At 39.5% G+C, this 13,143-nt stretch overlaps 1 protein-coding gene across 11 annotated transcripts in view; it reads right to left on the bottom strand.

Moving 5' to 3' along the window:
- Positions 1-9,164: 9,164 nt before the first annotated feature.
- MYBPC1 (myosin binding protein C, slow type) overlaps positions 9,165-13,143 on the bottom strand; it is a 98,939-nt gene continuing 94,960 nt past the window's right edge. For 4 of the 11 annotated variants that reach the window (XM_025401592.1, XM_025401597.1, XM_025401596.1 and 1 more), the window contains 3 exons: positions 12,382-12,440; positions 10,613-10,655; positions 9,165-9,456 (listed from right to left, as the gene is read on the bottom strand). In XM_025401592.1, coding sequence (XP_025257377.1) covers positions 10,632-10,655; positions 12,382-12,440 — 83 coding nt within the window. In that variant the 3' untranslated portion in view covers positions 9,165-9,456; positions 10,613-10,631. The remainder of the gene's footprint in view (positions 9,457-10,612; positions 10,656-12,381; positions 12,441-13,143) is intronic. The other 7 variants (XM_025401591.1, XM_025401593.1, XM_025401598.1 and 4 more) reach the window with 5 other exon arrangements.

The raw sequence follows: 13,143 nt of genomic DNA, 5'->3' as shown, positions 1-13,143 counted from the left end.
TCCGGCTGGGGGCGGGGCGGAGGGGTCCGGCTAGGGGCGGGGAGGCGGTCGCGGCGCTCGCGGGTCACCCTCGGCGCCAGCCAACGGCAGCCTGTTATTGGCATCCAGGTCCCTGACTCCCCAGGGGCCGGCTGCACTGCGCCTGAGGTCTGATTTCTTAACCCGCGGCGTCCGATTACGCCCTGAGGTCGTCTCCTCGCGGGCTGCACCGCGACCTAGCCAGTTTCTCTCCTAGGGGTGGGAACACGACTCCTGTCGCCCAGTGTCAACCGCTGCAGGACCGCGCTGCCTGCAGAGCCTGGGGGTTTTCGTGTGAGAACACAGTTCTGCAGGTCTGGGGTCACCGGGGTGACGACCCCATCTGTCCCGCTTGGTAAAACACATAAGCACGATTCTCCCTTTCTGCGCGGAGGAAGGCGGCTCTGCCATGTATTCGCCCTAGAAACCCCTCACTGCGGGTTCAGAGACCAAGGTTTTGAAACTGAAAATCAAGGCTGAGAAACACTGAGAAGGAGACCGAATGGCTGAAATCCCAATACCTATTTTCTTCAGCGCATTTGATACCAACAAGGGTGGATATTTTTACACATGCTTTTCCCTGGAATAGAGGTCAGGAACCCAGGAGTGTCCTCCCCCTGCACGGGGGAACAGGCTGGCTTGCCACACGCATTGGTAGGTCACCGGCCCCTTATCTCACAGTGCGCTCACTTGGACAGGGGACATCTGTCATAAACATGTTCTGTTGCACAACCTGAGACAGGCCTGTCTCTTGCTTTGCTCTTCACTTCATGGTTCTGATCTGCACGCACTCTCTAAGGCCTAGGACAAACCAGAAATTGCTTCCAAGACACTTGTGTGGTGCAGCCTCTATCAGCGAGTGCAGTTTGCCTCACCGGCTTAGTCAAACACTTGGCACAGGGGTCCACAAACTGCTGCCTGTGGGCCAGACCCAGCCCACCACCTGTTTTCCTACGGTCCTCCAGCCAAGAATGGTTTTGACAGTTTTAAATGATTAGAAAAAAATCAAAGAATACTATTTTGTGATGTGAAGTTATATGAAATTCAAAGTTCAGTGCCACAAGTAAAGCCATGTTTATTCCTTACATATTGTTTGGCTGCCTTCATGCTACAAGGGCAGCTGAATTCAGTTGTGACAGAGACCATATGGCTGGCAAAGCCTGGAATATGTCCTCCTAGGCCCTTTAAGGAAAAAAGTGGCAACCACTACCTTAGAGCAATGAGTGTGTCTACAGACCAAGAGTCTATGTTTTAGGAATGTGTACCTCCTCATCTTTAATGGGTAAAACAATGCTGACAAATGCAGGAAAGGAAATGGAATGATGGAGATCCACTTTTAACAATGCCAGTTTATGTGCAGTGAACTTGACAGTACCTACTTTTTAATTTACCAATGCCATGAACAGTCCAAGGAAAAAATCCTTTTCCAGATGAGCAGATTTCACTATATTAAAGATAATTTTTAATGTTCATCGAAAGACATCATCAAGAGAATGAAAAGACAAGCCATAAACTGGGAAAAGGTATTTTCCTCAAAACCCACAATGAATAGTACCCAGATTATGTAAAGAACTCCTAAAAATTAATCAAAATAAAAAATACTCAACTGGGCTATGTTCAGTTTCTATAGGAGAAGCCCTGGAACATGGTAATGTTCCAGGGTGCACTTATGAACATGAATGAATTGCACAAGCATATGTTGAGTGAAAAAAAAAGCAGATGTATTAGTCAGCTTGGATTGTCATAACAAAATGCCATAGACTGAATAGCTTAGACAACAGGAATTTCTTTCTCACAGTTCTGGAGGTTGGGAAGTCCAAAGTCAAAGTGTGTTTCTTAGTGAGGACTCTCTTCCTGGCTTGCAGATGGCCACTTTCTATGTCCTCACATGGCAGACAGAGAGAGAAAGAGAGGAAGCTCTCTGGTATCTCTTTATAAAGTCCTTATAAAGGCACTAATCCCATCATAAAGGCCCCACCCTCATGATATCCAGTATCCTAAAGGCTCCATCTCCAAATACCATCACATTGTAGAGGATTAGGGCTTCAACATATGAATTGGGGGTGGAAGGGGGGCAGGATACCATTCTGTCCATAACAGCAGGTCATAGGCAAAATATACACAGTATTATTTTACTTATATAAACTTCAAAAACATGCAACTGTACTTTGCAGCTCCCATGTGGCAAAGTTATGAAGAAAAGGGAAAGAATTATAAGTACAATCCTGATAGTGGTTACTTCTGATAGAAAGAAGGGAAATGCAATTGTAGGCAAGTTTCAAAGGTATTGGTAATTTTTTAGAGTACAGCTAAGCAAACTATAGCAGCCTAAATGGAATAGAAGTTTATTTTTCCAACATCGATGTCTGGTAGGCATGGTAGGGCTACATGGCAGCTCGATGGTGTCAGAGACACAGTCTTCTTCCATTTTATTAGTCTGCCTTAGGATGTTGCCCTTGTCCTTGTGATCAAAAATGACTGACCAAGACTCCCAACCAATTGGAAGGGGAAAAAGAGAAGGGCTGCTATGCTCCTTTCTTCTGAAGGCCATGATCAAAGGTTGCACATATCACTTCTGCTCTTATCCCACTGGCCAGAACCTGGCCACATTGTTGCTATGCCAAACTGTAAAAGAGCCTGCAAATGCAATCTTTAGACAGCCAGCCACCTGCCCAGCTAAAGTTCCTTTTATTTATTTATTTATTTATGTATTTATTTGTTTATTTATTTATTTATTTAGAGACAGAGTCTTGCTCTATCGCCCAGGCTGGAGTGCAGTGGCGCAATCTGAGCTCACTGCAACCTCTTCCGAGGTTCAAGAGATTCACCTGCTTCAGCCTCCTGAGTAGCTGAGACTACAGGCATGCGCCACCATACCCAGCTAATTTTTGTATTTTTAGTAGAGATGGGGTTTCACCATGTTGGCCAGGCTGGTCTCGAATGCCTGACCCCAAATGATCCTCCTGCCTTGGCCTCCTAAAGTGCTGGGACTACAGGTGTGAGCCACCACAACCGGCCAAAACATTTCTATTATTATTGAAAAGTGAGAGAGTGGGTATTGCAGGGGGCCATCAAGCTGCCTCAATCACAGTTTTTTAACTGAGTAGTAGTAACATGTTCATTTTACTATTATTTATGCCATCTATATAACTATATATCTACACAGATATAGATGGCATGGTTGTATATTTTGCAAATATGAAATGTCATAATTTAAAAATAGTGAAAGCAATAAATATAAAAACCATTTTTAAACTACTCATCATGCTCTAAATTGATTTTTCCCTGTGCTTCTTTGTTGAATTTTTGGAAATTTCAAATTAATTCAAGACATACTAAGGCATATTTATTTCTTCTACCTTACCCTACTCTAACATACTCTAAAGTCAAAAAAGTATATTAGAGATTTTCTACTAGTTTATTTCTTGCATCATGACTCCCCTCCATTTTCATGGTTTATTACATATAGTGATTGATACACACAATGTTTCCCTTTTTTCTTGAATTAACATGGTAGCTCACATTTATGAGTTTCTATCCTATGCCAAGCACTGTTCTAAACATCAGGAGTTATTTCGGTTACTCCTCAAAAAAACTCTGTGAAATAGACCATTGTTATCCCCATTTTACGGATGAGGAAATTGAAGCACAGTGAAGTTCAGAAACTTACCCATGGCTCACAGCTAGTATGGTGGATTCAAGCCCATGTAGTCTGATTTCAGAGCTTATGTTCCCAATGACTGCAAAATGCCACCTAATAACTTACATGTATTAAATATAGGACTTTGGTGGGTACTTTTGTCAATATGGAACAGTCCAGTTTCTATATATCATGTTGGTTTTGTGCCATTCCAGTCTATTCTAATTATGAACAAAGTTATTATACTAAATTTACTAAAACTAATAATATATTCCCATGTTCAGAAGCCTTTGATAAAGTCCAGCCTCCCTCACATGGCATTTGAGGGCCCCGTCTACCCTACTAGTCTTACCTCCCTAATATCTCTTCCCCCATTCTTCTCCCTAAGTCTCATGCTCCAGCTGCGTGGGACCACTGGCTGTCCCCAAACCCACTCTCACTTGTTCCCTGTTGGGAATCCCTTATTATTCCTGTCACATTGCCCATCACTCAAGACTCAGCTTAAATTCCACCTTCTCAAAAATGAACTCCCAGATTCTTCCAGTTTGATCCCTCTTACTCCCACACAACAGAGCACTTTGTAGCTTGTAATGCAGGCTATCTTTGTTCAGTTATTTGTGTATTGATCAGCCTCCCTGCCCAGGTCATAGAGTGTCAGATCAAGCCTGCACTGAGTGTGCTCCTCAATGCCTGGCATCCAGTAAACATCCATAATTAAAAATTTATATATACTTTAAAATGATTACAGACACACAGGAAGTTGCAAAAATAATACAAAGAATCCCTTGTATACCCTTCACACAGCCTCCTCCTATGGTAACATCTTACATTTCCATAGCACAACAGGGATGTATAAATGTTTATTTGATGATTTAACTAAATTGAATTCCTTTTCCAAAGGAGAAAGAACATCTTGATTTAGGATCTCGGTTTTACTACTAGTTCTTTTGTGTCACTTTCACTCATATTTCAAATCTTCCTTAACATCCTCAATCTCTAGGCCAACTTTCCACAAAATATTAAATCGTGTCATATAGGCAGATTAGGCACTGTTGTGTGTGAAACCACCAGTTAGAAGCCCATGGACTTTCCCTGGTTTGGAAGAAAGAGTGGGTTGCAATAAGAAATCACGTGGCTAGAGGCCGGGCGCAGTGGCTCATGCCTGTAATCCCAGCACTTTGGGAGGCTGAGGCAGGCAAATCACTTGAGGCCAGGAGTTTGAGACTAGCCTGGCCAAAACGGTGAAGCCCAGTCTCTACTAAAAATACAAAAATTAGCCATGTGTGGTGGCATGTGCCTGCAATCCCAGCTACTCAGGAGGCTGAGGCAGGAGAATTGCTTGAACCCAGGAGGCGGAGGATACAGTGAGCCCAGATCATACCATTACACTCCAGCGTGGGCAACAGAGTGAGACCCTGTCTCAAAAAAAAAAAAAAAAAAAAAAAAAAAAAAAAAAAAATCACCTGGCTAGGCTTGCGTTGCAGTAGAATTTTATCATCAGGACATCAAGCTACCTGTGTGAGTGTTTAGAATTCTGAACTTTAGATCCACAGGCTGGAGTATTTGTGATAAGCATAGTTTTATGGTATAATACTTGCTTTACTTGCTTGGGTTTTATATTTTTATAGTTTTGTACTTTGAGACTCTGAAGTCTAAATTTTATGGAACTCTGGTACTTTACAAAAGACATGGGTAGATAGTATTCAATAATAGATTGATTAAAACCTTTGCTCTCCTCTCTAAAAATGCCCAAGCTGGAGTGCAGTGGTGTGATCTTGGCTCACTGCAAACTCCGCCTCCAGGTTCAAGTGAATCTCCTCCCTCAGCCTCCTGAGTAGCTGGGATTACAGGCACGCGCCACCACGCCTGGCTAATTTTTGTATTTTTAGTAGAGATGGGGTTTCACCATTTTGGCCAGGCTGGTCTTGAACTCCTTACCTCAGATGATCCGCCTCCCTCGGCCTCCCAAAGTGCTGGGATTACAGGGGTGAGCCGCCATACCCGGCGGAAAGTTTTCATTTCTAAGAAACTCTCAGGTGGTCAGCTGAGTAATGAGGGACTGAAGCACACAGTCTTAGGAGGCTTGGGTGGAGGCACCACTTTGAGCTCTCTGGCTCTCAGGCTTCAACTACACCTCCAGCCTTCCTAGGTTCTGTGGGCAGCAAATCATGGGCTTTCTCAGTCTCCATAATTCCATGATGAATACCTTATAATTAATCTCTTTCTAGATTTTTCATGCTTTTTCTTTCCTCTTTTCCCTTTTTCTTTCCATTCCCTCCCTCCCCTTTCCTTCCTTCCGTACCTCTTCTTTCCTTCCTCTCCTATTGGTTGTTCCTCTGAAGAACCCTAACATAATAGCCAAGTTGTAGCCTCCAAGACTGAAAGACCCCAGGTCCACGCTTGTCAGGGATGTTTCAGAGTCACCTGTCCTTGAGTGAACCATACCGGGTTTGACCATTAAACTAAAAGAACTGCTTTTGCTTATTCTATGGGTGACTTTTTTATAAAGTGTAATACAATGACAGGCATCTCTGCAGGCACCAGTGTAGATTGAAGACCAGAGGCTTTTCCTTCTCTCCATTTTCTGGGCACCAAGAAAGATTCCTGTTGACTCTGGAATCTGAATCCCTAAACACGACAGAGAATTTCTCAATCCCCTAGCTAGTGGAGAGCTCAGAGTTCCATTTAATCTGATTTAGAAAAGCTAAGTAATATGGTAAGTCCTGTACTCCATCCTAGTATGATACACACATTGACAATAACGAATACATAAACCACATTATCCAGCTTCTGCATTGTTGTCATCCTCTCTTATACCTGCATCCTGCCGTGTTTATATGTTCCCCTCTGTGTACTAGTCTTATACATTATAAATTCCTCGAAGGCATGAAGTACCTCTTTTTTTTTTTTTTTTAAGATAGGATCTGGCTCTGTTGCCCAGGCTGGCAGTACAGAGGTGCGATCTCAGCTCACTGCAATCTCCACCTCCTGGGTTCAAGCGATTCTCATGTATCAGCCTTCTGAGTAGCTGAGACTACAAGTGCATGCTATCACACCTGGATAATTTTTTGTAGAGATGGGGTTTTGCTATCTTGCCCAGGCTAGCCTTGAACTCCTGCACTCAAGTGATCTGCCTGCCTTGGCCTCCCAAAGTGCTGGGATTACAGACGTGAGCCACTACGCCCAGCCTGAAGTACGTTATTTATCAAGTTGCAAGCTGAATTCATTACAGTGCCATGCAGATATCAGACATTCAATAACTCATTTGTTGAGCTGAATAGTGTTTCAGAATTTATTCTAAAAATGAATAGTTAAGGGCATATTACCTTGTTCCAATGTCTCTTAGAATTATTTTTTTCTACTTTGATATTAATTTAGATGAGAACATCCATTAAGCCTTCTTTTAAGGTAAAGAAAGAAACGTGAGCCTTAAAAAAATATTTTTTTTTTGAGACAGGGTCTCACTTTGTTGCCCAGGCTGGAGTACAGTGGTGCAATCTCGGCTCACTGCAACCTCCACCTCCCAGGTTCAAGCTATTCTTGTGCCTCAGCTTCCCAAGTAGCTGGGACTACAGGTGTGTGCCACCATGTCCAACTAATTTTTGTATTTTTAGTGGAGACAAGGTTTCACCATGCTGCATAGGCTGGCTTGAACTCCCAGCCTCAAGTGATCTGCCCACCTCGGCCTCTAAAACTGCTGGGATTACAGGCGTCTGAGCCACTGTGTCCAGCCTAAAATTTTTCATGAATGTTTAGTTTCCCAAAAGAATTTTTGGTAAATTCCTGTGATATGTAATTTTTTAATACAGTGAAATTTAAACAAAATTATAGAAAAACCAATAGTAATAACAGCTTCTGATATTTTTTGCTCTTTGCAGTTTCACAATATACTTTTTCTTCCTTATTAGAACTTTGCAGTGTATGTGTACCCTTAATATAAGGAAAGATTATATGTAGAAAAGTAACATTATCTAATATAAAATATAATTAAAGAGCCTAAGTCATAAGTGAGGAATCAAAATTCAGCACGGGGGTTTTATAGTCTCTTTTAGGCTATGTAAAACCATACACGTATAAGCAGCCTAACCAGCTTGGCCAATGTCTTGGCAAAACTGCTCAGTGCATATTTGAGTTAAGTAGCCAGTTCAGCTGCTGCGCTATGGCTAAGACCCAGCAGCTGGGCTGCAGGGACCATGTTGATTAGATTTGCCACATTGTCATTTCTTTGGTTTGTATATAGACATAGGGCCTTCATGTCTTTACAGTTGAGCCAGACTTCCTTTATGTAAAATACCTTAGCCAATACTGTACATGTAGCTTTCTTGATTAAAATTGGTATTTACACAGGGATTGCACACATATTATTCTGGAGTTGTTGGGAGCATAGGAGCAGGGGTGATAGCCAATGTCATTAACAACCAGTAAGGCAACATCACCAACCAACTCCAAAAGAGATATATAGAGCCACCATAGTTTGGACATAAACTAGACTTTCTCTTGTTCTCAAATGTATTGCAACGAACTGAATCATTCACCCTTCCCTTTACAAGCCCAACATCAACCCAGATCCATGACGACCATAGAACTTCTCAGCTAAAATCTGGAAAGAAAGCAGAACAGATATGTTTAAAATGTCATCCAAAGAAGCCATGGGCCCACCAACAAGTGACAACATATTTAGCCCCTGCAACAAAAGACCGAAAAGAAAAACAGAAGGGAGGCAAGGGAATAAACAGTAATGGTGTGGTACCTTATAGTTCGATTCTACTCCCTTAACTGAAACTTTGTATCAGGAAGAGTAAGGCAAATTGTAGAAAAGATTATGGGTTGGTATAAATGTTTCGCAGCTGCTAGATTTTTTTTTTTTTTTGAGACGGATTTTTTTTATAAAGGTTTCCATCAAATTGAATGGATACCGTTAGCAAACCCTAACTCTGTAATAGGTCTGTTGTCTGTAACAGCCCTCTATCACTATGACTAGCTGTTTTGGCAGAAGCTCTGGCAGAGTTGGCCAAGATGCCTTGCTAGAGCCACAGGGAGGGCAGACCTGGGTTCAGGGGCATGCTGGCTCCCAGCCTTTAGTCTCAGTTCTGTGTCTAGGCACACAACCCCAAATACATAAGTGAATATTGCATCATTTCATCACAAACACTTCAGATTTGTTGTACCATTGACTGAATTCATTTTCCCTTCTGAGGAAATTTGTTTGAAAGTTAGACTTTTAAAAATGTTTCATTGCATTCAAATAAGAAAACAGGGCACAGATCCTGGTGTTAAGCAGGGCTGTATGAAATAAACAACTCTGCTTTAGTTAGAAAAATCTATTAGATCAAGAGAAAGATGGGTTTTCAAGGTCCAATCGTGGTGTATTGTGTTATGTTCTTTACTCTGAGAGGAAGAAAAGCATTTATAGCCTACTATTTAAAATAACTGCTTTTGCTGATTCTATGGCTTGCATTTTTGTAAAGTATAATACAGTGAGCAGAGATAATAATGACCAAAGTGCTGACTTCAAATGAGATTTTGTTTGCAATTTTTAATTAAGCAATCTGGGCAATTTTTTTTTTTTTTTCTCTTCAACATTAGGAGGAAAGAAAAAGACCACACTTGGGGGCCTGGTGGAAAAACAGAAAATGCTTTTTCTCATTTCAACCAGATTTCAAAGCAGCAGAGTGCAGAGAGGCAGTGGCCAGGCCCTCAGTATTCCTCAGGATTGCTTGAGTGTACGTCTCGCAGATATGAATCAATTATGTTTGGAGGTACGCCTTGCAAGAGGAGCCTGCAGAAGGAGAGTCCACCTAGAGAGGACCAAAAGGAAAAGAGATAAATCAAAACCATCTATGTGAAAAATCACTGAAACAATACTTCTTGAGTAGCTGCCTGGAAATGTGACTAATTATGTTCCCATTAGTTACAAAGATTCATTCAGTCTCTACTTGGAAATCTTCTCCTAGTTTTAGTACATTTAGAATTTAAAGCACTTGGCATCTAGAAGGAAAAGCAAGGTCCCAGCAGAACCATAGCAGTTTTTCCCCTACTATTGTTCAATCTTCATTTAAATTCCCAAGTGGTTGGAAAGTATTTATTGCTCTTTGAGAGGTTTTGTGATTCCTCATAGATGATTTAAATGTTCCGACTGAACAGCAGAATACATGCACACCATCTTATGGATCAGCGGGAAGATCTGTTTCCAGTTTGTTAATGTTGTTTTTAATTAGGCACAGAGAGTTTCAATTCAAACACATTGGAAAATATATAAACTACCCCCTTTAACTTTGGTCATTTATGCACGTCAAAAGCACAAAAATTGGAAATATTTTGTTAAAGTTATAATGATAAGACCGGTCCAATACTTTCTGAAGGTGTGAGAAACACCAACCAATATTTCATACTTACCTTCTGAGTTTCTGATTTATATCAAAAAAATAAAAGTACCCTTCAAGAGAGAATCCATGAAACCACAAAAATTCATGGTCCTTTAGTGAAGTGCTTCACTACTTGCTAATAAATTCACGTCCAGACAAAGCAGCATGCCATTTGAACATTCTTAAAAACTTCTTTAATGCAAATTTGAGAAAGTCATTCTCCTTTTTTTAAAAAAACAACTCAAGTCACATATTGGTAGAAATGATGCCACTTATGTACATGTCCATTCCTTGATGCAAATAATTCAGAATGCTTGGGTATCACCCGTTTTTGTCTACATTAAATGCTTTGATTCATGCTCTACTGCATTCAACAACTTGCTTCATGTCAACAGGAGACTGCTGTGATGGATAAGTACTAGCTGTTAATTTCAAGATAGTGAACTACAAATTAAAACTACAAAGTTAGCAATTTAAAATAAGTCTATTTTCATTGGATTACATAATGAAAATCATGCCATACTCCACAGGCTTGGTATGGCTTATGACAGTCATAAGCTTCATATGCCAAAACCATATGAAAGCTTACCTTAGATGATATTATACATTCAAAAATCCTTATTGTGCAACGACTAAGGAAAAGAGAAAGAGGGAGAGAGAGAGAAGTCGTAAGCATTAATAAAGTGCTAACACCAAAGTTGAGTACTTGTTGGATGAAATTATGGTCATGATTATGATGAGGTGATTTCATTAATCCTTAGTCATGTAAAAGATGTAGGAAAATAGAAGCACATGAAATGAAGGGTGGGGATCCAGTCACGTCAAAAGGATCATTAATATGTAAAACATTTATTAATATGCACAACTACTTTGCCTGAATAGGTGGCAAAGCCAATCCAATTGTATAGTGAATATCTATGGTAAGAGCTTCCAAACCATTAGCTTAAAACAAATACAAAAACCAAACCCTACAACATATATATATCGTGTTTTTCAACAAAAGAAAAACATAGACAATGGACAAAGTGTTAGTGTACATATATATATGTTGAAATTCTAAAAGGCAAAATTATCAAGTACAAATATTAGACTAGTGTATTCTATAATATCGTACTCTGAATGGAATATATATGACTGATCTAAATAGACACAAAACTTAACCTTATGTTACAAAGCTATTCTGTATACAATCTACAAAGCTTTCAAGAAAGAACCTTACTTTTTTTCTCTTTTGAAAGCTGATATTATCTTTGGAAATTCACAAAACAAATATTGTAAACTCAGGCATAGATCTACATCATCAGGGTTTTAATCAAGTTGCATACCCAGCTGCAAATAACTCTTAACTTGCAATTCCAAATGGGGGCAAATCACATGTATATGATAGTACTCATTTATTGCTTGATACATTTTATAATAGAACCTAGAATTTTCTTTCCTTTTAAGTTCATAAACATGTGAAATAATTTGAGTCCCCATGAAAATGTCCAAAATCTTCAACAGATAGATGGGTTACAGATATTCTACTGGCGAATTTGTAATGGGAATATTTTAAATATGTAAGTTTCCCAATTTATTTTTTTTATTTGTTATTTTTTTGAGACAAATTCTCACTTTGTCACCTAAGCTGGAGATCTCGGCTCACTGAAGCCTCCTCGACCTCCCACATTCAAGCAATCCTCCTGCCTCAGCTCTCCAAGTAGCTAGGACTACAGGCTTGCGCCACCACACCTGGCTAAGTTTTGTACTTTTTGTAGAGATGGGAGTTTGCCATGTTGCCCAATCTGATCTTGGACTCCTGGGATCAAGCGATCCACCTACCTCGGCCTCCCAAAGTGCTGGGATTATAGGCGAGAGCCATCACGCCCGGCCTTTAAATATTGGAAATATTTTTTTATCCTCTTTCCATAAAAAATGCTCGAAACATTAAAAAAAAATGTTTAAAACGTTCAGTTCTCTGAATTGCATCATGAATGTAAGGAAACTATGCTGTAAACCATCTTTTAAAAAGTACTTCTACAGTTAAAAAATGAAAATAATAAAGAAATGTTGATTCCCAAGTTTTGATAGTCTTGTTATATAAAACGAGATCATCTTCAAACGTAGCTTTCTGGCTTTATTCATGGAGACATGTGGTAAGGTACGTAGTTTTCTGACAAAACTTAGTTTCTACATTACTTAATATCCTTGAATAATTTGGCCTTCCTTGTTCATGGCATAAACACTGTATGCCATGAGCTGCTAAGAGGTACAATTAAAAGCAAATGAGAAAGTCAAGCTTTACATGCAAGGTGCATTTTCATGTAAGAGGAATGGAACGGAAAGTAGAATATCCAGTGGGATATAAACTTTTTAAACCTGTTGCTGCCCCTCCAGGAAGACTGGTTGTCCAGGGGTATCTACTCCTTGATATATCACTGCAGAATCAGAATATTTGTACCAGTATTTATTTATTCTCAGTTGACATTCTTACCTTTTTTCACAACTTAACTTGATTCAAGTTACCTATTATCAGATAACAATCTGATGATAAACAATTTCAGTTACTTTTAGGACCAAAAACTTTTACCAATATATCACAGTTGATACTTTATTATGAACTTATGTACTAGAATACATTATTCTTTTTATCAAATTTAATTACCGTACCATTTACTATATTTTCACTAAAAAGACTATATCATGTATATGTATAATACTATTCACTTTTAAGGAGGGCCTCAAATATTGTTCCATTTGTTAAAGCATCATTTTATATCATTAACAACATTCAGCTAGTTTTAGAGCATAAATAAGTGGTACTGTTTTTTTTTTAGTTTTTGTTTTTTGGGGGGATATTGAAACAAAAGCATCAACAATACTTTGGAACTAATAAGGCTAGCAGTTAAGAAACCAGATGATTTGCAATTATGACCTTAATAATCATTTAAAGCCAATAAAGGAGCTAAAAATGTTTAAATTCGTAAGGATTATCTCAATAGTAAGGCTTGAAATTTTCTAAGAATATTATATGCCTTATATTTGTGAGAAAAAAATCAAATATTTTTCCTTTCACTCAATTATGAATCATAAAAGAAAAAATACAGCTTTAAAAAGTTATAAGAGGAAAGCGGCTGGGTG

This window comes from Theropithecus gelada, chromosome 11, assembly GCF_003255815.1.
Source record: "Theropithecus gelada isolate Dixy chromosome 11, Tgel_1.0, whole genome shotgun sequence".
Classification (NCBI taxonomy): Eukaryota; Metazoa; Chordata; class Mammalia; order Primates; family Cercopithecidae; genus Theropithecus; species Theropithecus gelada.
The sequence above is the reverse complement of the archived record's forward strand: the minus strand, read 5'-3'. Positions and strand labels throughout refer to the sequence as shown.